The sequence below is a fragment of the Crocodylus porosus genome, unplaced genomic scaffold (assembly GCF_001723895.1).
Source record: "Crocodylus porosus isolate Cpor-Errol unplaced genomic scaffold, CroPor_comp1, whole genome shotgun sequence".
Lineage (NCBI taxonomy): Eukaryota > Metazoa > Chordata > Crocodylia > Crocodylidae > Crocodylus > Crocodylus porosus.
The window spans coordinates 22,519,273-22,540,044 of NW_017728947.1; the positions used below are offsets into that span (position 1 = coordinate 22,519,273).

The window sequence follows — 20,772 nt, forward strand, 5'->3', positions numbered from 1 at the left end:
CTAATACAGAGTAAAAGTGTGCTGGCTGTCTTAGTCTCACCAATCCTTACCTGGAACACTTACCCGCAATTCCAATTCTAGACCCTTTTTACAAAGATTTTTTGCCCTAAATTCTGTAACAATTTTGTAACATGTACAAGTGGGTGCTGGGATAAAATTGTTACAATCTAGTTTCATTTATGTCCTGAGTGAGGACTTGAATCAGGTCTCCAAGTTTAGAGTTAAGTTTAGGAAGAAAGGGGGACAGAATTGCTAGTACCACCATCTGTACTATTTAAAAAGATACAGGGAAGATATGATTTAAGATGCTATCAGATTAAAATTATTTTGAAATAAATGTCTCCATTTTTGGATAGAAGCAGGATTTGTTTGGTAAATATATTTTATTAAACCAACCTATATAGTTGGGAGAGATATAGACAAGGACTTGGGTGCAAAATGCTCTTCCTCAATTTTATTTTAGGGTGGAGTTACACATTACCCTTAGCCCATATTAAAGGCACTTAAAATGCAAGTATCCACATGTTAAAGTTGGTTAATTTGTGCTCAGTGCCCTCTGACTGTCTCAAAATTACACCATTTCAGGCAAGGTTTAACTCTTGGCCATGCTAGCTATTTCATATTAAGATTACTTCAGTCTGTTCCACAGAGATAAAATAAGCATGGACCACTCCCAGTCCCCTCAACCCACATCCAGAGCTGGGATAGGGCACAGGTGTCCTGGCTTTTAGCCACGCCCCTGCTCACGAGGGCAAATAGAGTTGTGCAGACAAGAAATGGCGTTAAGCCTTAATGTTCAACTGCTCACCGCACATTCTGACTGTAGCACCGGTTAACATTCCACAGATTTAGTATGGTTTAAGGGTAACATGTAACTTCACTCCTAAATCAGATTTTTGAAAGCAGACCACCTTTGAACAATCATATTTTAAAATTTGTATTTAAATTTTATTTTCCACGTTGCCAATATTTATAAAAATGCAAAGTTAAACAATGAAAATAGATTTGTCCTTTTCCTTTTGTTTATAATGTTTCATTTTTCTAGCCCAGTGCTACAATGTTTGAATCTCATACCTTGCAGTTTATTGTTTTAAAATTTAACTGTTGGATTATTTTCAGCTGGGGGGATTTTTCCATCTAGATTTTTACAAAACCAATGGTTGGAATGTTAAAAGTGAGTGAGGTGCCTAATTTTCACTGTAATTCTGACAGTTTATTTAGGCTCCTATGAAAATCCCAGCTTTCATTTAATGAAATCTCAGTTTACTTTTTTACAGGAGTGGATTATTCTTTTTTATTCTTATTATATCTAAAGTAAGTTGCAGAGAACAAAAGCTCTGTGTTAACTTTAAAATAGTCTGAAAGCACACTTGGATTTTTTTCCTCTTTGAGGTTTTGTCTTGGATTCATTTCAAAATCAACTATTTAGGATGGCTAAATTTTAATGCCTTAATCATTTGGTATCTTTCCCTTTCACTTCTTTGAAATATATACTGAATATAGCTAATGAGTTCCACCATTCTTGTTTCTTATCAGTTTTTCCTGGTTTGTTACAAATTTGAGTATGAGTGAAACTTAACCACAGGCTGGCATAAGAGAATATAATTTTATCTATTTTCTCCATATTTTTCTTTCAGAAAATGTATCTCCTCCTATGCAAAAAAGTTAGTTAAAAATACAGAAAGAAAGAAAAAGTGTACGCAGTTTCTATTTGGCCCTAACATTCATCCTCAATCGGCACTGGTATCAAGAAGGTCAGGACATCAAGATTGTTCCACACATCAAACAAAATCAGTTCAGAGCCATGATGGAAAACCAGACCAAGAGATCTACAAATCAGACAGTACAAACAATTTCTGCCTTATATCACCATCCAAGAGAAACAGACCTGTCAGTGCTCCCACAGGTCAGTTAAGGTAATCAAAGCTCTTCTGTGTTGCTTTTAACTGTGATGGTTTAAGCTCTGTCCGCTTTCAACAAAATTCATAATGATAATTCAATGGACATTTTTAAACATAAAAATAAAAGACACTGCTGATTTTATTAGTAAGATTTGTTGCACCTAATAATTTCCAGGCCTGGATTTTTTTTAAAACTGCATACTTTAAATCAAATAATTATGAAACAGAATTACCAGGATCTCCCTCTTTGAAAGATGTAAAACAAAATAAGTACCCCAGCTTGCCACTGCAGCTTACAATGCACCTAATATTAGATCACATAATATCCTTCAGGGATTTTCTTTTGCCCTTAGTAATTAAACAGCTCCCCAACATATACCCTGGGATAAATTACCCTTGTGCATTGTAATGACAAGTTCTGAGAAAGCAGGTGACTTTTGAAGTATGCTGTGAAGCTCACCAAATCCAGGTGCTAGGGAACCAATGTTCTGAAGTCAAGATCCGTTACCAAAAGCACCTCGTTTAGGGACAGAAGTTACACACAGACTGGTATAAGTGATCAGAAACTGGTTAAAATCCGTAACACAGCAGAAGTTCAGTGCACCTAAAGTGCTTTTTAAATGGCCAAAACTAGTTTAAGGTAAACTTAGATGCATGTAGTATCAGACTTAACTGATTTAGGTTCAATCAGTCTATTTAACTTCTGTCCCAGACCTCTGTCACTAGCACCTTCCATTTTCATGAGGCAAGTTAGTGTTGAATGGCATAGAAAATTCCATAGGGAACAGGCATGATGTCAGTTAGGCAGGATTCAAACTATTTAGGTTTTTATAATCAAAATTGTATTTGTAGGTGGCTTTGCAAGTATAGTAATAATAATAACTTTTTAAAATTGAAACAGAATTGTATATGTTGAAGTAAATGCTTGCTTCTCCTTGCCCCAAGTATAAACATTTTTAAGTCTGAAATCAGATAAGAAAGGATGAAGTTAATCCATAGTTTGACTCCACTAGGATTTTATATATAGAATCTACAATATTTAAAGTATAAATGGGAAGGGGGAAAATATCATCGGTGCTTTATTCTTTGTTTAATAAATTTAAATATTAAGATAAATATGGCCAGTTAATATCGTATGTGTGTATATTTTTACAGTGCTTTCATGCAAAAAACTATTTAATGATAAACTGTAATAACTCCTTGCAAAGGGCCAGATTCTGAATTCCTTATGCATATGGATGAGCAGTTTTTCACGTAAGCTATCCCCTTGACTTTAATGAGATGCCTTGTTTTAGGACTGGCTTACCAAAGAACATAAAGGATCAGACATCTCTCTGAATAAAAAGTCCTTGAATTATTAATTCAATTGCAGTTCAAGGCACCTGAAATTGTAAAATATCTGTACAGTAAGGTTAAATATATAAAGTTGCTTAAGGGACCAAGCACATGTCCAGTAATATAGAGGGAAAGATTCCCATTGATGGGAGTAAGAGTTGAATCAAATACTTAGGCCTAATGCCCACACCGAGTTCTTTTATGGGTTGATCTCTGTATCTGCAGTGAGCTCAGTATAGGATAAGGCCATTATCTTACAAATGTTTGCAATAAAACATACAGTCTTGCTATAATTATGCAGTGAGCATGTGTTTGTTTTCTAAGAACAAGCTTCTAATAGCCCTGCAGAGGAGTCGCTTGGGGGTTTAACTATTTTTAAACAATATTTTTCCTCATTAAATGTTAGTGAATTGTACTTTATTCTACTAATTGCTGTGAATATATTTTATATTCTGAAGAACAGAAACAATGACATTAAACCTCATTCTGTGGACCTTTATATAGGCATCATTTCCATCAAAGTGAATGGCAATTTTGCCTGAGTAATGACTGCAGCATCAGTTTTTACTTTGTCAACTAAAAGCAAAGCATTAACTTATATGTAATTATAAAGCAATTCTTTTGGGCACTGAAAATATTCAAATGTTATTAATTTTTTCTAGAATAATGATGGTGTTTATAAAATGTAGTTAAATCTTGATGGAATTGGTGAATCATTTAAAATTAAGGGTATCCTCTTTTTTTTCAAAGGCCATAATAAAAAGACATCTGAAGCTGCTACATAAACAGCTTTACAATTTGGTTATTCAAATGGCCTTTGAGTGTGCTCTTTTACAAATAAGATGTGCTAAATGTAAAAATGTATCTACATTTATGAAAGTTATAATTCTAAATATTCTAGCTTCAAAGGAATCTAATTTTGTTATGTATCCATGTCAAATACTCCATCGAATATTTGAAATTAAATATGTATAATTTGGAAAAACGTTGAGGCGTTGTATTAGAAATATAATTTTTAAATAACTATCAAAAACAAAGCCCATAGTAATAGTAAACAAAACACATGAATAAAACATTTCTCTGATTTAAGTTAAATGGGTTTTATTTGCAACAGATATACAAAATTCTCTTCCTCAAGACTCCAGGAAGCCCAGAAGAGATCAGCAGTGTCCAAAGTTATTAAACAGCAGCCAAGGGTAATCAAAGTAACAGCTTATAAGAATGGCACAAGGAGTGACTTTACTAGAGTTGCTGTACCATCCATTAAACTGGTAATTACTAATACAAAGTTTCTTGTATGCATTAACTTGACTTATAGTTTGTACTGTATAACTAAGATAAATAAAGGAATTATTTTTTATTTAAAATTAGCAAATATTAACGTTCTTCTTTGTAGTATGTGTATAATATATAGAAAATTGTGGAACAGTTAAGCACTTTAAAGTTACAGAGCACTGCAGAGTATAGAACATTGAGTTTATTCATAACGTTGCAGTATTATGTGAGAATAAAAATCTAGATTATAATAATAACATTTAAAAATCTTTGTAATTTTGTGTGTTTTCTGTTATGGTTTCCTTAGTCTGTTATCTGATAAGTGCCAACAAAGAATGCAAAAATACTAAGTTACTTATAATGCAATTAGCATGGTTGCTAAGTCATTTAAGAGTGGATTTCTAATTTCCAGTTTTGCTTCTCTGACTATATATTCATCATAACACAGATATATTATTTTTCTGTTGTAATCAATATTCCTTACCTCTTGCATTCATTTAGCTGCTGGAGGAGTGCACTGAAAAGCTGAATCTGAACATGGCTGCACGACGAGTGTTCTTGGCAGACGGCACTGAAGCACTAGAACCTAAAGACATACCCCATGATGCCGACGTTTATATTTCAACTGGAAAGCCCTTTTTAGATCCATTCAAAAAAATTAAAGGTAAAAGAAAAACAAACAGTAAATGGCTTAAGGGGTGCAATTAAAAATGATTTTCATCCTGTCTTTTTGCATGGTTTAACAAAACTAATGTTTACTCATTTACAGCTCAGTAAGAGGATAATGTGCTTAATGAAAGAAAAATCTACTGACAGCCACGTTTATTGCCCTTCATTAGCACTGGTGCTTAATTTAATATAGATCTGAATAGACATTAGGGAGCCTGCAGGAGGTTAAATGGTGAAAATATAATAAATTAAATCAGAGATTATTGAATTTACTGTTTAGTTTCAGTGACACCTAATAGACACAATTCATTAGGCTTATTACACTAGAAAGAAAAAGTTCAGAGTTTAAGATTGCATTTATTAATTTAGACATTTGACCTTTATAAAGATATCATTACAATAATTACTAGAAATTTTATAAAGTAACGTGGAATATTTAACTCAGCATGTTTTAAAATTGTACAGTACAACAAACATTAAACCTTTTCCCCCCTAGCTCACCCCTTTCCCAGTATGGTTACCAGCTGACATTTTTCCAGAGGAAAATATTACTGTTTCTGACTCATTTGCTTTTGAAGTTGGCTTTTATATTTAATTCTTAGTCATATTTTAAGTTGATGTGTTCTAATATATTTGTACAACCAATTTTCAAAAAGCTTTTCAGAGAATGAACTTAAATTGTGTTCTGCCTTGAAGTCAAAATATATACTAAATATTTTCTTTTAAAAGACCAGTACAGCTGGTATTTGTGATAAATACGTAATAATTTCACATGTGAAAAAATTAGCTGGCTAATGTACTGCCAGTATTAGATGGCTGATTAAAACTTTATTTTTTAAAAAAATCAACATATATTGTAGGTATACCATTATAATATGAAAATATACCTTGATTTGTATCATATATGCTACATTATATTTATATATGGGATAGGTTTGAGGTACTAAAAGGGCAATGCAATACATTTAAGAAAGACCTTGGAGTAAGAAAATGAATAAAGCATTCAGCTGATGTGTATGTTTTATATTTTTTGCACTAATGCACATTTTTTTAGTTTTTCTCATGTTAGTTACGCTCTCTTTCATTTTTTAAAAGCCCCTTTAGTTTATTTTTCCCAATACGATTTAAGTGGCTCTTATTATGAAAGAGGAGATAATAGCATAACTGTTTGTAGAACTAAATGTTTTTATTCCTGAACTCAAGAAAAAATTCAGAACAACTTTGCTTATTCTTTTCATACAGAAAGTAATTGCTTTAATATAAAGTCCATGTATAAGTGAAGAGTAGTGATGAGTATAAATAATGATGAGTACTATATAAATGTCTCTGAATACATAAATAACATTGACCAGTAGTCTTTGATATGATTTATGTCCTAAAATAGGCCTTTCATTTACATAGCCATGGTGTTATTCATGAGTGATGAAAGTGTTTAGATTTTACTCCACCAATTAATCCAGATCCTATAAATACATTCATCTCAAGCTCCCATAAAAATTTCATAAATTATATTTATGATAATAAGTAATCCCTATCTCATGTATCATCTGTTATGCATATTATGTGGTTTTAAAGATAATATGAAAATCACCCTGCCTATGACCTAGAAAAGTCAGTGACTACAATTTATTTAATTAACAGTCTATATATTCAATAAGACAGATAAAGATCTTTGTATTTTTCTAGTACATGTGTGTTGCCCAGTCAGATTAACATACTTTAGGATATATTAGGGAGGCTTTGACTGCTTCATTAAATACAACTATATTTAATAAATATCTCTGTGTCTCACTTCTTCAAAGACACTGAAATAAAGCAAATGTTACAGTATTTTTATATGGCAATGACTTGCTATAAAATCTGAGCATTTTCACTTTTATTATAGTTTTTCCATGCACATGACTGGGTATTAGAGTGGATTTTCAAATTCATTAAGCAATTCTTCTTCTCTCTCTCCCCCTCTCCCTCTTTCAAGCCAAGTTCAAAACAAAAACTTCTGTGCTTTGTCTGCATATCTTTGGCTGTGTTTCATTGTGACATGCACTGCTGTTCTTTTAGCACCAAAATGTTGGCACACATTACTGAAAATTTCACACCATCTCTTGCTGGATCAGCAAGCTTAACCTACCAAAATCTGGTGTTGTTGAATGGTTTTTGACTGATAATCAATCTTTTTGCTGCTCGACAGTTGTTGCTGGGACACAGACTAGAGCAGGTGGCAGATGTGCCTTGTCTTTTGAGAAAAGAAAGAGTAGGTGAGCTTGGGCACAGAGTAGCATATTGTGTGTCCATTAAAAGGGCTGTACTAGGGTAACTGTAACAGGAAAAAGTCACCAATATAAGTAACAAAGGCACCTATAACAGCAGATAGGTCTTTTTATAGTCTGGGTAGCAAGTTTAATGGTATTGAAAAAGTATAGTAAATAATTTAAAACCGCTTCATGTCTCAGCCACCAGAATTTAAGTTAAAAAACAACTTTTTCAATGTTTGCATAACCAAGGGTATTCCATAATTATCTTTATATTTGTGGTGACATGTCTGTAACTATATATGTAATATTTATTTATTAGAATTATAATGCACCCTGCTTGAGGGCAGCTTGCAGGAAGCAACAAAATACATTATAAAACAAGTGAACAGGAGAAACAAAAACACTCATAAAAGCCAATAGAGTAAATAAACTGTATAGTAAAGCACCTTAAACAGTGTCCCATTTTAGCCTTGCGTCCTAAGTGCCTGTCCAAATAGGAAGGTCTTACCATGCTTCTGGCAGACAGAGTTCTTTGGGTAAATTCAATATCTTGTATTAGACAAACTAAAATAGTTGGAAAAATTTTTTTTGCAAGTTTTTGGATACAAATACCTTTCATCAGGCTGTGGAAACATCTGCTTCTGGAAGATATTTAGGCTCAGATTTTAGCAGGCCCCAAGGGGGAAGGAGTCCTAGAGCTGAGGGAGCAACTGCTGAGAATGATCTCCCACATTTTTGCCAAGAAAACTTGTTGTATTTATGGTACTGGGAGGAAGTTGCTTTTGGCTGGCCTTAAGGATCTCAGTGGACTCTAAGGAAGAGTGCAGTCCTTAAATATGTAATATCCACTCCAGGGCAAATGTAATAAAACAAGGAGAGGCATAACTAGCAATTTTTGTTTCCTGGGCAGAGATGGGGAGCTGTTGTGCTAAGTGCCTCAGAGCAGTGGGTGAGGGGGTAGAGAGACAAACATGGGAGGGTCTTAACTGACAGCAGCAGCAGCAGCAGCAGCTGCTGCTGCTGCTGTTTCTATTGGGGCTGGCTCCCTGCATGCTGCTTCACTGGGCAGGGTGCAGGGTGGGCCTTGCATGTTGCCTTGCAGCGGGTGGCATTGGGGCCAGTGTCAACTCTTTGTATGCTGTCTTGCTGGGGCCAGGGCTGGGTTGATTCCATCCATCCTACCTAGTTCTGGTTGCTAGGGTGTGGGGTGGCACCCTCTCCAAGTAGCGCCAAGGGCTTGTACCCTTCTTGCCACACCTAGTTACTCTACTGATGCCAAATGTATAACTTTAAAAAAAAGTTCAAGCATATGAAAGGAAAGCTGGAAAATCACGATGTGTGTGTGTGTGTGTGTATAATATATATTATATTTATAATATACACACACACGTGTGTGTATAAATATAATATATACCTTAAGTACAGAGTCCTGCACTTAGGATGGAACAATTCCATGCAGCAGTACAGGCTGGGACTGACTGGGTAGGCAGCAGCTCTGCAGAAAAGGACCTGGGGGTTACAGTGGACAATAAGCTGAATATGAGCCCTTGTTGCCAAGAAGGCCAACGACATACTGGTCTGCATTCACAGGGATATTGCCAGCAGACCAGGGGAAGTGATTATTTCCCTCTATTTTGCACTGGTGAGGCAACACATGGAGTACTGTGTCCAGTGTTGGGTCTCCACTACAGAAAGGATGTGGACAAATTGGAGAGAGTCCAGCAGAGGGCAATGAAAATGGTAGGGGTCTGGGGCACATGACTTCTGAGGAGAGACTGAAGGAACTTGGCTTATTTAGTCTAGAGAAAAGAAGACAGTCGGGGGACTTCTATAGAGAAAATGGACAACTTGCATTAACCACGTGCTTCACTGCCCAATCTGCTGCCTCTCATGTTTCCTAGTAAAGGCCACTGATCTCAACAGCACCTTACAAAAGGAAGACTCTGCTATGCTTACTAACTACATTTGGCATGTGTACAGACCAATACTTAGATAGCTAGGTCCTTTCCCTAGGGAGCAACTAAGCATGTACTTAACTTTTAATCATACAAATAACTTCCATAAACTTCAGGTCAGTTATACCTATGTTCAAAGTTAAATATATGCATAAGTGGACAACTTGAATGGGAGGCCCAGTATTATCTGATGAAATTTGAAGTGGCAAATCCATTGGTTTGTTATGAATAAAAGAATATTCAATTTTTCCCTTTTTTGCCCTTAAAAAATCAGGAAATATGTATCCAGAGTGTGGCAGGGCACTGTTGGTGCCTGCCACTTTAAGGGCTGGGTCAGGAATCCAGCAGGTGCCTGATGGCTGCAGCCATTTTGAGAATGTAGTATATAAAGGCTGCAGTCTGCTGCTGCTGGCCCAGGCAGAAACATTGTCTAGCTGAGCTGCAGCAGGAACAACCAGGAGGTAAGGGCAAGAGCTTATGGGGATGGCTAGGAGGCTCTTGGTCATGGGTACGATCTAAAACTGCACCTGCCAGGGATGGGTGGCCTGGTGGGGCTCCTGGTGGCATGGCAGCCCCCAGGAAATGCCAGGTCAGTTACCACCCCAGTGAAAAGCTGATTGGGGCACCTGAATAACCCCAGCTCCCACAGCCAGGTGGATAACCCCATAGTAGGACTGAGAAGGAGGACCCATGAGAGAGAGTGGGCTAGATGCTCAAGAAGCCTGGCTTGAGGCATCCTTGACTGGTGAATGCTGGGGCCAGGACCAGAAGGGTCAGTAGGGCCAGGGGCCCACCACAAGGGACACCCAGAGCCGAGAGCCTGGAGTTCCAACTGGCCTTGGAGGTGAGGCCAGGGCCTGTGTGGCCAAAGGTTCCAGGGGGGTCACACCCAAGAGGCAGGAGAGTACAGGGAGCTAGGTAGCCCAGAATGAGGATGGAGTGGGCTGATTGTTGGGGCCCAGACAGGAGGATTATGGGGCACAGTGTGGGGCTAGAGATGCTAAAAATGGTGATGCCATCTGTGAGGCATGGGCTGTGGTGTAGGGAAGGTCAGAGCCACAGAGAGCACCCCATGGCATCGAGGCAAGATTGGGCAGCCTCCTGTCTAATTAGAACCAATTATGAAACAACAAGGTGTGGCAGGAAAGTGAGGCGGGCAGTTAGCCCAGGAACAGATGGGCGGGCCAATGGCGAACTGGCCCCGAGAAGACCCCCTGTTACACAGAGATTGAAAAAAAGTCTTATGAAGAGTATTCAGTTACACAATAGAATAGGAACTGTAGTCTCAAGAAGACATTCATTTTAATTACCATATTTATTCAAATATGAAATGACACCCCAATAATTAGATTCTATATATGGCAAATGTCTAAATTTGTTATAATTTTTCAGGTACAGATTTTAATTATTGGAGGTTTGCATTGAATTCATCTTCCTACTGTAACAGCAGGGAAAATAAATCTGGGGGGGTCAGATGGCCCCCTTGCCACCTATCTCCAGAGTTCTTCCCCCTACAGTCCCTTACCCCTCTATTTACTATAAGACTCTACTCTTCCTGAGCACATGAAAGTGAGTAACAAATTGGGAAAATGCTGACTTTGTATTATAGATATCCATAGACTTAGTTCATCCTGGTGGACTTCTATGACCAGGTCACAAAATCCTTAGACACAGGTGTAGCAGTGGATGTACTGTTTCTAGACTTTAGGAAGGCCTTCGACACTGTCTCTCACCCCATTCTCATTAAAAAACTAGGGGACTATGGTGTCGACACCTACACAAGTTAAATAGTTGGCTGGAGGGCCACACCCAGAGAGTGGTGGTGGACGGGTCATTTTCGATCTGGAGGGATGTGGGCAGTGGGGTTCCAGAGGGCTTGGTCCTCGGGCCCGCACTGTTAAACATCTTCATCAGCGACTTGGACGAGGGTGTAAAAAGCACCCTGTTCACATGACACTAAGATGTGGAGAGAAGTGGACACACCAGAAGGGAGGAATAGACTGCAATCAGACCTAGACAGGTTGCAGGGGTGGGTGGATGAGAACAGGATGGGTTTCAACACTGACAAGTGCAAGGTACTGCACCTGGGGAGGAAGAACCAGCAGCATACCTACAGGTTGGGGAATTCCCTTTTTATCAGTGCAGAGGCAGAAAAGGATCTTGGAGTCATTATTGATGCCAAAATAAACATGGGCTGACGGTGTGGAGAAGTGGTCAGGAAAGCCAACCGTACCTTGTCATGCATCCACAGATGCATCTCAAGCAGGTCCAAGGAGGCGATCCTCCCACTCTATACGACACTGGTCAGGCTGCAGTTGGAGTACCATGTCCAGTTCTGGTTGCCGCAGTTTAGGAGGGATGTGGACAACATGGTTAGGGTCCAGAGGAGGGCCAGCCGCATGATCGGGGGCAGCAGGGCAGGCCCTACGAGGAGAGGCTACGGGACCTGAACCTATTCAGCCTCCACAAGAGAAGGCTGAGGGGGGATCTAGTGGCCATTTACAAACTGGTCAGGGGGACCAGTAGGCATTGGGGGAGCCCCTGTTCCCCCAATCACTACCAGGAGTGACCAGAAATAACGGTCAGAAGCTGGCAGAGGGTAGATTTAGGCTAGATATCAGGAGGTGCTACTTCACTGTCAGGGCGGCTAGGATCTGGAACCAGCTTCCAAGAGAAGTGGTGCTGACTCCTACCCTGGGGTTTTTTAAAAGGAGGCTTGATGAACACCTTGACGGGGTCATTTGACCCCAATACTCTTTCCTGCCATGGCAGGGGGTTGGACTTGAAGATCTGCTCAGGTCCCTTCTGACCCTACCAACTATGAAAAATTAATGCAGTTCAATTTTTTGGTCATGTGTTTTATAGTCATGCTCAGTGTTGACTGTATTTAATCAACATAATAGATTTGTGAAGAGCTTTCTTCCCGCTGCTGACTGGGGGGAAAAATTCATCTTATGTTCAAATAGGTATGGTAATCTGCTTTCTAACATCAGAGATAATAATAAAAAATTCCCAAAGTCTTTTTTTTCCAATTCTGTTAAAGAATGAGACATTTTTGTGATTTTATTATGTTGTGCTGACTGTGCATTTTGTCCTATGTATCAGTAGTTTTGAGGTACTGTTAAACTGGTTTCCCCAATCACATTGCAGAGATTCATAAACAAATCACCGTAAAATAGTTTTACAGATGGGAACACTGAAGCTCAGAGGGAGAATGTCTTGCTTGAAATTACATGAATAGCTCGTCAGTGTTGAAAACAGAATTCAGCCTCCTAACACCCAGTGCTCTCTCCATGGGACCAAAATGTATAGAAGGGTGTCTTAAAATGGTTAGTAAGCATGCATGTGCCAAATTACTGATACAAGAAACTTTAAGTGGAGATATATATATATATATAGAGTGTGTGTGTGTGTGTGTGTGTTTACACTACTAATGATAGACTCTAAATAAGGATTATTTTAAAACAATTTAAACATAAATGTTAATTTTATTTCAACTTTTAAGATTTCTGTGTCTCAAAATTGAACTTACCTTTGGAGGTTTTTTAAAATTAAAATATAGGAATGTCCCTTAATATGGAATACAATTTTAATGTATGACAGATTTGAATTCCTGAAAATTTAACTACTCAATGCTAATTTATTACATATAGCAACAGACTTGTAAACCCTTATTATTTCTTTGTCTTTTTTCATTCAGTAATTATTTTTGTAAGTAGTTCAACATTTTTCTAAGTATTCTGAAACTTTGCATGTGAGCTTTATAGTCTGAAGTGGTTAGTATACTTACAATATCATTTCTATTACTTTACCTAACCAACTCTGCCTATATTACAATTAGAACATTATATTTTGTGACACATATGCCATCAGTTCTGTGTGCTATAAGTGCAATTGAATATTATGAATAAGATTTTCCATCTTTAATATATTGCATTTTCAAGAAGAGATTCCTGAAAAATCTAACCTTTCAAGGGAGTTCTTGATACTGCATTTCAAATCTATATTTAAATGTGGAGAGAGATATTTTCTGTTAAATACCATGTAATCTACAAAATGAAATAATTTGCTATGACAGGTCTAGATTGACAGAAATATGTGTGAGCACATTTAAAATAGGCCATCTTTTCTGGTAGGAGTAAGTGTCAGTGAAATGATGGATTCTCACCATTCTAATTATTGACTGATTTGGAAATGTTTCAATTCCAAGCAACATTCCAAATAACAGTATAACACTTTTTCTCATAAGCACATCAAAAATTAAATGCTGTCATATTTTATTTTTCAAAAGATGCATCAGCCTAATGAACTTGGAGTTATACGTTATTACAGATTTTCATGTAATTGTATGTTAATTTTTCAAGACATATATACTTAAATCGTGAGGAGAACAAAGAATATGCAATAAGTTTTGCAGAAGTTATCTAAAAAAGTATACAGATAATATGTATTTTTATATTATTTTCCACTGCAGCTCACTTGACTTCTGATACCAGGGTGAAGGTCTCAGAATATACATGAAGATGTAGGTTAGAGATATGGAGTCCTAAATTGCTTTATTTCAAAGTAGTTTTGAATCCAATATTAGTCACATTCACATTCTGCAGTTCTGTTTTATAGAAAATCTCTTTGTTGGGGCTGCTGGGAGAGAGAAAAATATTATTTTGGTTTAAAGGCCTCTGGCAGTAAATGTATCATATTTTTTAAGTACAAAACTTCTTAATTCAGAATTTCCTGCAGGCTTCAGTTGTGGTTTCCTTTCCATAAAATTTGCAGGCACCATAACTGCCTAGCTAAAACATCTTGCATTAAATTTCAAACAGTCGATTAGCTATCTTCCCATAAAGAGCCATCCTCCCATGGACTCACTAGTAAGAAAGCATTAGGTCTTAAAGAACCCCCCCTTAATGTGCTATGTTTTTTGTATTTTTAGGTTCCTTATTTCCCAATTTTTATCCCTGATTTTTGGGACCATTGTGATAGTACACATAAGCTGCCTGTACACTTGCTGGTTCATGTTGTAATTAGAATGCTCCAGTGTGGCCTCACCATCACATATATAAGCCCTCGCATATTAAAAAATGACTGCAGGGGTGCTTTATTTTAAACTTCATTGAATGAGGTTTAGATAAAGCATCCCATAGCCATTTTTAAATGTGTGGCAGCTTAATACACATGTTGGTGAGGCATTTTAATTGGAGTGGCTCTCTGGGAACTGCTCTAAGTAAAATGCCCCCCCCAGCCCTGAGCAGGTGTATAGGCAGCCATAATTTCCCCCAAAAAACTCCTACTCCAGTTTTGGTAAAGAACTCTTTCTAGGCTGTTTATATAACTCCTACTGGTGGCACTGTAAGCATATAAAATTAATGTTCATACAAAATTTTCAACTGCCTTTCTGTTTGTAGGAGCTAGCTTCTCTCTTCCATCCCACGAAGCCTTCTAGTTTCTTAGAGGAAAGCGGTGGGAAGGCCAATCTGTCAAGAGTTAGTTTGATGGTCTCTTTCAGGGCTAGAAAGAAACATGCCAGAGTCCCTATGGCATTTCACTTTAAGAACGAGATAAGGCTTAGGGGATCAAAGAAAATAGCTAAACTAGGCATTTTAAACAAGGCCTAATTATAAATTCAAGATATACTTTATATGGGCAATTAAGGTCCATGCTTCAGGCCAAAGTTGTTATGAAGAAAAATAACCACTATTTTCAATAATAGAACTTTTCTATTGAGAAAAAGGATCATAATAGAAGTATACTCGCATACAATGTTAACACGAAGGGAATTAAATAATATGCACTAGTTAAGCAATTAATCCTCTAATATGCTGTCAATCAGAGATGGCTTATAAAGCCTTTATGTGCAGTCACTATTCTTTAAGTTTATGGGACTATTGACTTTATGGAATGATAATGTTTCCTGTATTTCATATTTATTTGATGCCTTAAAGATGCTTATTTTTATGATATCCTCTGAATAGGAGTGTTTTGTACTGTAGGAGTTCTTTGGGATAATTATAAGTGAAATTACACTATCTCATACAAATAAATAGAAGTAAAACAAGGATGATATATATATAAAATATGCTTGGAATTCATGACATAACATGTACCAAATGGAAAATGCAATAAAAAGTCATTTTAACCATATTAACAATATTTGTTCTTCTCTTTTAAAATAGTCTTAAAATAAAATTATCTAAAATTTGTAATGGGCTCAGTGTACCAGTCATAAGTGCAATTGCAGGATTCAGCCCCTTGATTATAAACTTTTTAGGGAATAAACTATGTCTTTTTATGTGTTTATCTGGTCTCTAGCACACTGAGACTCTCATCCTGATTAAGGATTCTTGGTAAATATTGTAATATAACTATTAATAATAATGCATTCTGATACATTGGAAGCTATTATGCCAAATAATTAGCTAAAGTATGCCATGAATGATACAGACGAGGAAATAGTGATACAGACACAGTAGCATGGTTTCCATGTGGTAGATACAATTTTATTTAAATTAACCAGTAATTTAGCTTGAGATAATAGCTTTCCAACATATATGTAGGGCAGTATCAGCGTGGATTTCAAGATAACTTCTGATTTATCAACCTGAAGTTATAGTAGGGCTTTATTTACATCCGCCCCTTGCATCAGCAAAGGACTGTCACCTAGATAGTCAAAGTCCTAGCCTCTTTCTTTGTATGGAGTAGGAGATTAAGGTGTTTCAGTCTCTGCAAAATGCTGAGGCTTGTATCCCAACTAACCTGCAATGTGCCTTAAAATTCCTCCATGGATCTTTTATAATTAAATCACTGACCTCCTCCCCAGAAACAGACCCATAGAGCCAAGAAAAGAGTTAAAACTAAAATCATAAAGCTGGTTGCCAATTGTTTTGAATGAAAAAAAAAAGAAGGAACCTTTAAAACCAAGAAAAAGGCAATCAACCAAATTACAAACCTTTTAAAAGGTTTAGTACAACCATGTAAAAATAGAAAAAGATTAGGAAAGAGCTATGAATTATGGACCTGGGAATAGAATCTTGGTTTGAAGGCAGAATCAGAGACTTTTGCTGTTGTACGCTTGCACGAGGCACTTCCACAGTGTGTGTAACGTTCTTTCTGTGAGCATGAAGGAGGCTCTGCCTATGTCTAGAGGAGAAGCTAGCGAATGAGTTTCTTTACCAGCTACTAGGGGTGTGCGACGAGGACCCTATTTGAATCGGATTTGGATTCGGCCTGAATCAGGGACAGTGATTCGATTAGTTGATTCAGATCACTGTCTCTGATTCGATTTGTCTGAATCCGAATCTGAAGTTTCAATGCTGATTCAGAGAATCAGCGATTCGGACATAGACACAGCTTTAAAAGTTTTTTCCACATACCTTGACTTAGTAGGCACAGCTTGTGATCACTGCAATGTTGGGGCACATAGAGTGTCCCACGGGAGTGCACGGGCCCTTCCACATGCTCAGTGGTGAACCCCTCCACATGCTCGGCAGTGAAAATACTTCTGGTCCACTTCCAGGTCTGCCAGGGAGTGCATTACCCCCCTCCCTGTGCCTCCCTGGCTTGGTGATCGGCCACAGGGGGACCCGGGGTGCCCCCCCTCCCCCAGACCCAGGAGGCACCAGTCACCAAGCCAGGGGGTACAGGGGGGCCTCCCACCATGCTCCCTGGTGGACCCAGAAGTGGACCAGAAGTGCTTCTGGTCCACTTCCAGGTCTGCTGCTGAGCATGCTGGGGAGCCCTCCATGCTTCTGTGGGATGCTCCATTCGTCTCAGCATTGCAGCACTCATGAGCCCCTGCTACCTAGAGGTATGTAGAAAAAACATTTAAAGCTGTCTCTATCTCTGAATCTTTCTGAATCTTGGAGGGTTCCAATTCAATTCGGAGAGATTAAAGGGTCCTCTGATTTAATTTGTATTTGGAGATTAGGCAACTTAATTGGGCTGAATCTCTGCTGAATCAAATCAGGGACCTTAGCTTTCCTGCCAGCTACCCTTCTCCCAGCTCCTACTTATAGGACTGTCCATTGTTTCTGAGCCCACACAAATAACCTGAGTAGCAAAATTTGCATTTTACACCTGCAGCCCTCTGAAGCACTATGACTTAAAAGGGTGCAAAAGGAAGCAGAAAATACTAGAATATGCAATATTACCACACAGTAAGTTGTATCTTATGAATATGTATCAATTCCCTATTTTCTAGAGTTCTTAGTTTCTATCCTGAGCTACTTTCAGTTCTGTTTAATACATGTGGCTATGTGTATAGTAAAAAAAATTATGGCACATTTTTGGTGAATATGAATCATGACTTCTACAGGGAAGTTTCAAGCTTTTGAAGTTCGTATTAAATGAAACACTGACCACTGATGAGTGTAAGGTTTTATGTTGTGCTCCATATGAAATATATACAACCTAGGATTCTTCTTTACTTTAAGCAGGTACAGGTGCCATGACTGATTTACATGAAGAGTTCATAGAAAAGTTCAAGAGAGGGGGTGGCAATATTTTGATTGGCATAAAAGATGGTATGTTTGTAATTTTAATCAAATTTAGAATTAAGACATACTTCAAATAATATGTCAGAGTAATGTTACTGAGTTTAAAATTTAATGACAACCGCTGTCATTATTAGTTAAGTATAGCCATTGTGCCTGAGGCAATAAATGATGACACCTCAGAACATGCAGAAACAAAGAGCTCAAGTATTTAAAGAAAAGGGAGTGACTATAAACTTAGTTAAACACAGGAATGTGACCTGGGCATAATGTATTTACTAAACACAGAGGCAATTGTATTTTGGACAGATGACATAATTGAATGCAACATTATTCTTTCTTATTGCTGTAGCGTTTGGATTTTAGTACACTCAGATACACATTGCCATAATTTATTGTTTTATATGTAATTTCATTAACCATAAATATTTAGTCATAATGCATAAAATATATTTTAAGACTATTTTCAACTTACAGTTCTCTAGCACTGAAAAATGTTACATTCTAACAATTAAAATAAGCATTCAGTATAGACTAAAATATCCATATTTTCTCCTTACTAGTTTAAAAAAATATTTTTAAGAATTAAGAATTAATTAGGAATTATTGCTCAATTAATCTCCACTCTACCCAGTGGGTGAGACCTCAGCTGGAATACTGTGTCCAGTTTTGGGCACCACACATTAAGAAAGATGTAGGCAGACTAGAGAATCTGGAAGAGAGCAACAAAAATAAAAAAGGTTCAGAAAACATGGCTTATGAAGAAAGAGGGAAGAATTTGGGTTTGTCCACACCAATGGTGCTTAATCTATTGGCCCTGTGGGGCTGGTACCTGGATTGGGTCCCACATGCTTGGATCCAACCTTGTGGCTCCTGAATCCCACCTCCCACTGCTCTGGCTCTGCTCTGTGTACCCAGTCCAGCATGCAGGGCCATTCTATGAAGCTGGCAGGGCTCCCTATGGTTCTGGAAATTTGGCAGCAGGGGAATGGCAATTAATGCTGTCCCTGCTTCCAAGCCACTAAATTTCTGGACTGGTGAGGAACCTGGCAGGCCCAATAACATGGCTCAGTGAGCCAGATCTGGTGCATGGGCCAGAAGTTGAACACCCAAGTTTAAACTGAGGAAACATGATAACAATATTTCAATGTTGCTATATAAAGAGGATGGTAATGTAGTTTACCTTGGCCACTGGAGAAAGGACCAGAGGAAATCATTATTTGCAACAAGAAAGATTAGGTTGCATATTAGGAAAAAAATCTAATTGCAAGGGTGGTGAAATAGGCAGCCCAGGGAAGTTATGGAGACCCCCTAGCTGAGAAAAGCTTAAACAAGCATTTATCAGGGATGGTTTGGGTGTGCTTGATCTTGCATTGATGCTGGAGTTTGGTTTAGATCAGGGCTGTCCAGCTGCAGGTCTGCAGACCACATCCAGCCCTTGAGGGTTTAACATGCAACATCCAGGCTCTTGCCTGGCTGTCACTCTTCACATTGCTCTTACTATTGCAGTTGTTTGGGTCTCTGGGGCTGAAATGTATGGCAGGAGGGGGCCCAGTGACCTTTCTGCCCACTTAGCATGGGCGGAGGGATGTTTATGCTGCCTATCTAGTCTCAGGGTGTCCCTATGATTTGCAGCCCATACTGTATAACCTGGAGACCCATTACCAGGCAGCATGCAGCTCCTGGTTGCTTAAAAGTTGAAAAGCCTTGAACTAGATCGTCTCTTGAGATTCCTATCTTCCTCATGTTTCTACAGTTTTATTACTCTAATTTAAAAAATGTCATTCTGTAAAAAGAAGGGTGTGGAAAGAGGAGAAAACTAAGAGAGAGAGAAACTGAAGGTGACACAAAAGAGAGCTGTTGTGGCAACATTATAAAATCCCTTTACATTTGTCTTTTAATTGTATTTCTTTTCTTATTTGAAGAAAAAAATTGTGATAATTCAATATTTGTATAGGTTGTTGAATGAAGCATGCAGAATAAACATGAATTAAATGGATATGTGATAAAAACAATGAAAAACAATAGTTTTATATAGTATATTAAATTTACTGTATTTAATAGTATTTAATAAATTATATTATATGTAGCATATGGAGTATACTGTATTTTAAAATATACTTTATATAGTTTGAAACTGTGTCATGAAATGCAGGCATACCAATTTTGGCTTAAATCAGAACAGATTTCATAAGCTACCCCAGGTATTACCTAATATATTGATAGGAAATGACAAAGGAAAATTTCACTACTGCAAGGAATAACATTAGTTATTCGGTACCTGATATTATTCCCTCCAAACTAACCTGTAATATGTAGCTCACCAAGATACTAAATAACATTTTTGCATTGGAAGGGATGTGTTATGGATCAAACTTTAAACTCAATGTATGCCTCTTCCACAAAAAAATAGACACTTTTCACCATCCATGTTCACTGAGGTGCATCTATAATCTGAATTCCCGTGCAACTCCAGAAGGAGGAGTGAGTCCAGTTGTATCTCTATTCCCTCTTACCATCTGGGGCTGTAGAATAGCAACCCTGTAGTACCTGTTTATCTGCACACTGTGCCTTTTTAGTCTTGTATGTGTTTATTTGTAGAGAAAGTGGGAGAGACTAAAATCAACTATAGTTGGTGACATGCAAACAAAACAAAACAACGTTTGTGTTGGGGGCTTGTTTTCCATGACTGAAACAAAATCCAAAACTTGCTTCCCCTATGATATATCTATCTCACTTAATATGGTATACTCAAGATGCTTTTCTTGCTTGGTTAGTAGGTGTATCTTCAACTGATGGTCAGTTTTTTCTTATTCTCCAGAAGGCCCATGTTTAAACATTTTCTGTACAATTCAAGTTAACACCTACTGAACTAAAGCACTGAGCTCCTGAGCTC

General features: G+C 37.6%; 1 protein-coding gene across 1 annotated transcript in view; it reads left to right on the top strand.

Annotated features, from left to right (window-relative positions):
• Positions 1–20,772, top strand: part of DCDC1 (doublecortin domain containing 1) — a 78,457-nt gene that overhangs the window by 42,309 nt on the left and 15,376 nt on the right. The window contains exons 4-6 of the mRNA XM_019551509.1: positions 1,638–1,916; positions 4,351–4,507; positions 5,013–5,175. Coding sequence (XP_019407054.1) covers positions 1,638–1,916; positions 4,351–4,507; positions 5,013–5,175 — 599 coding nt within the window. The remainder of the gene's footprint in view (positions 1–1,637; positions 1,917–4,350; positions 4,508–5,012; positions 5,176–20,772) is intronic.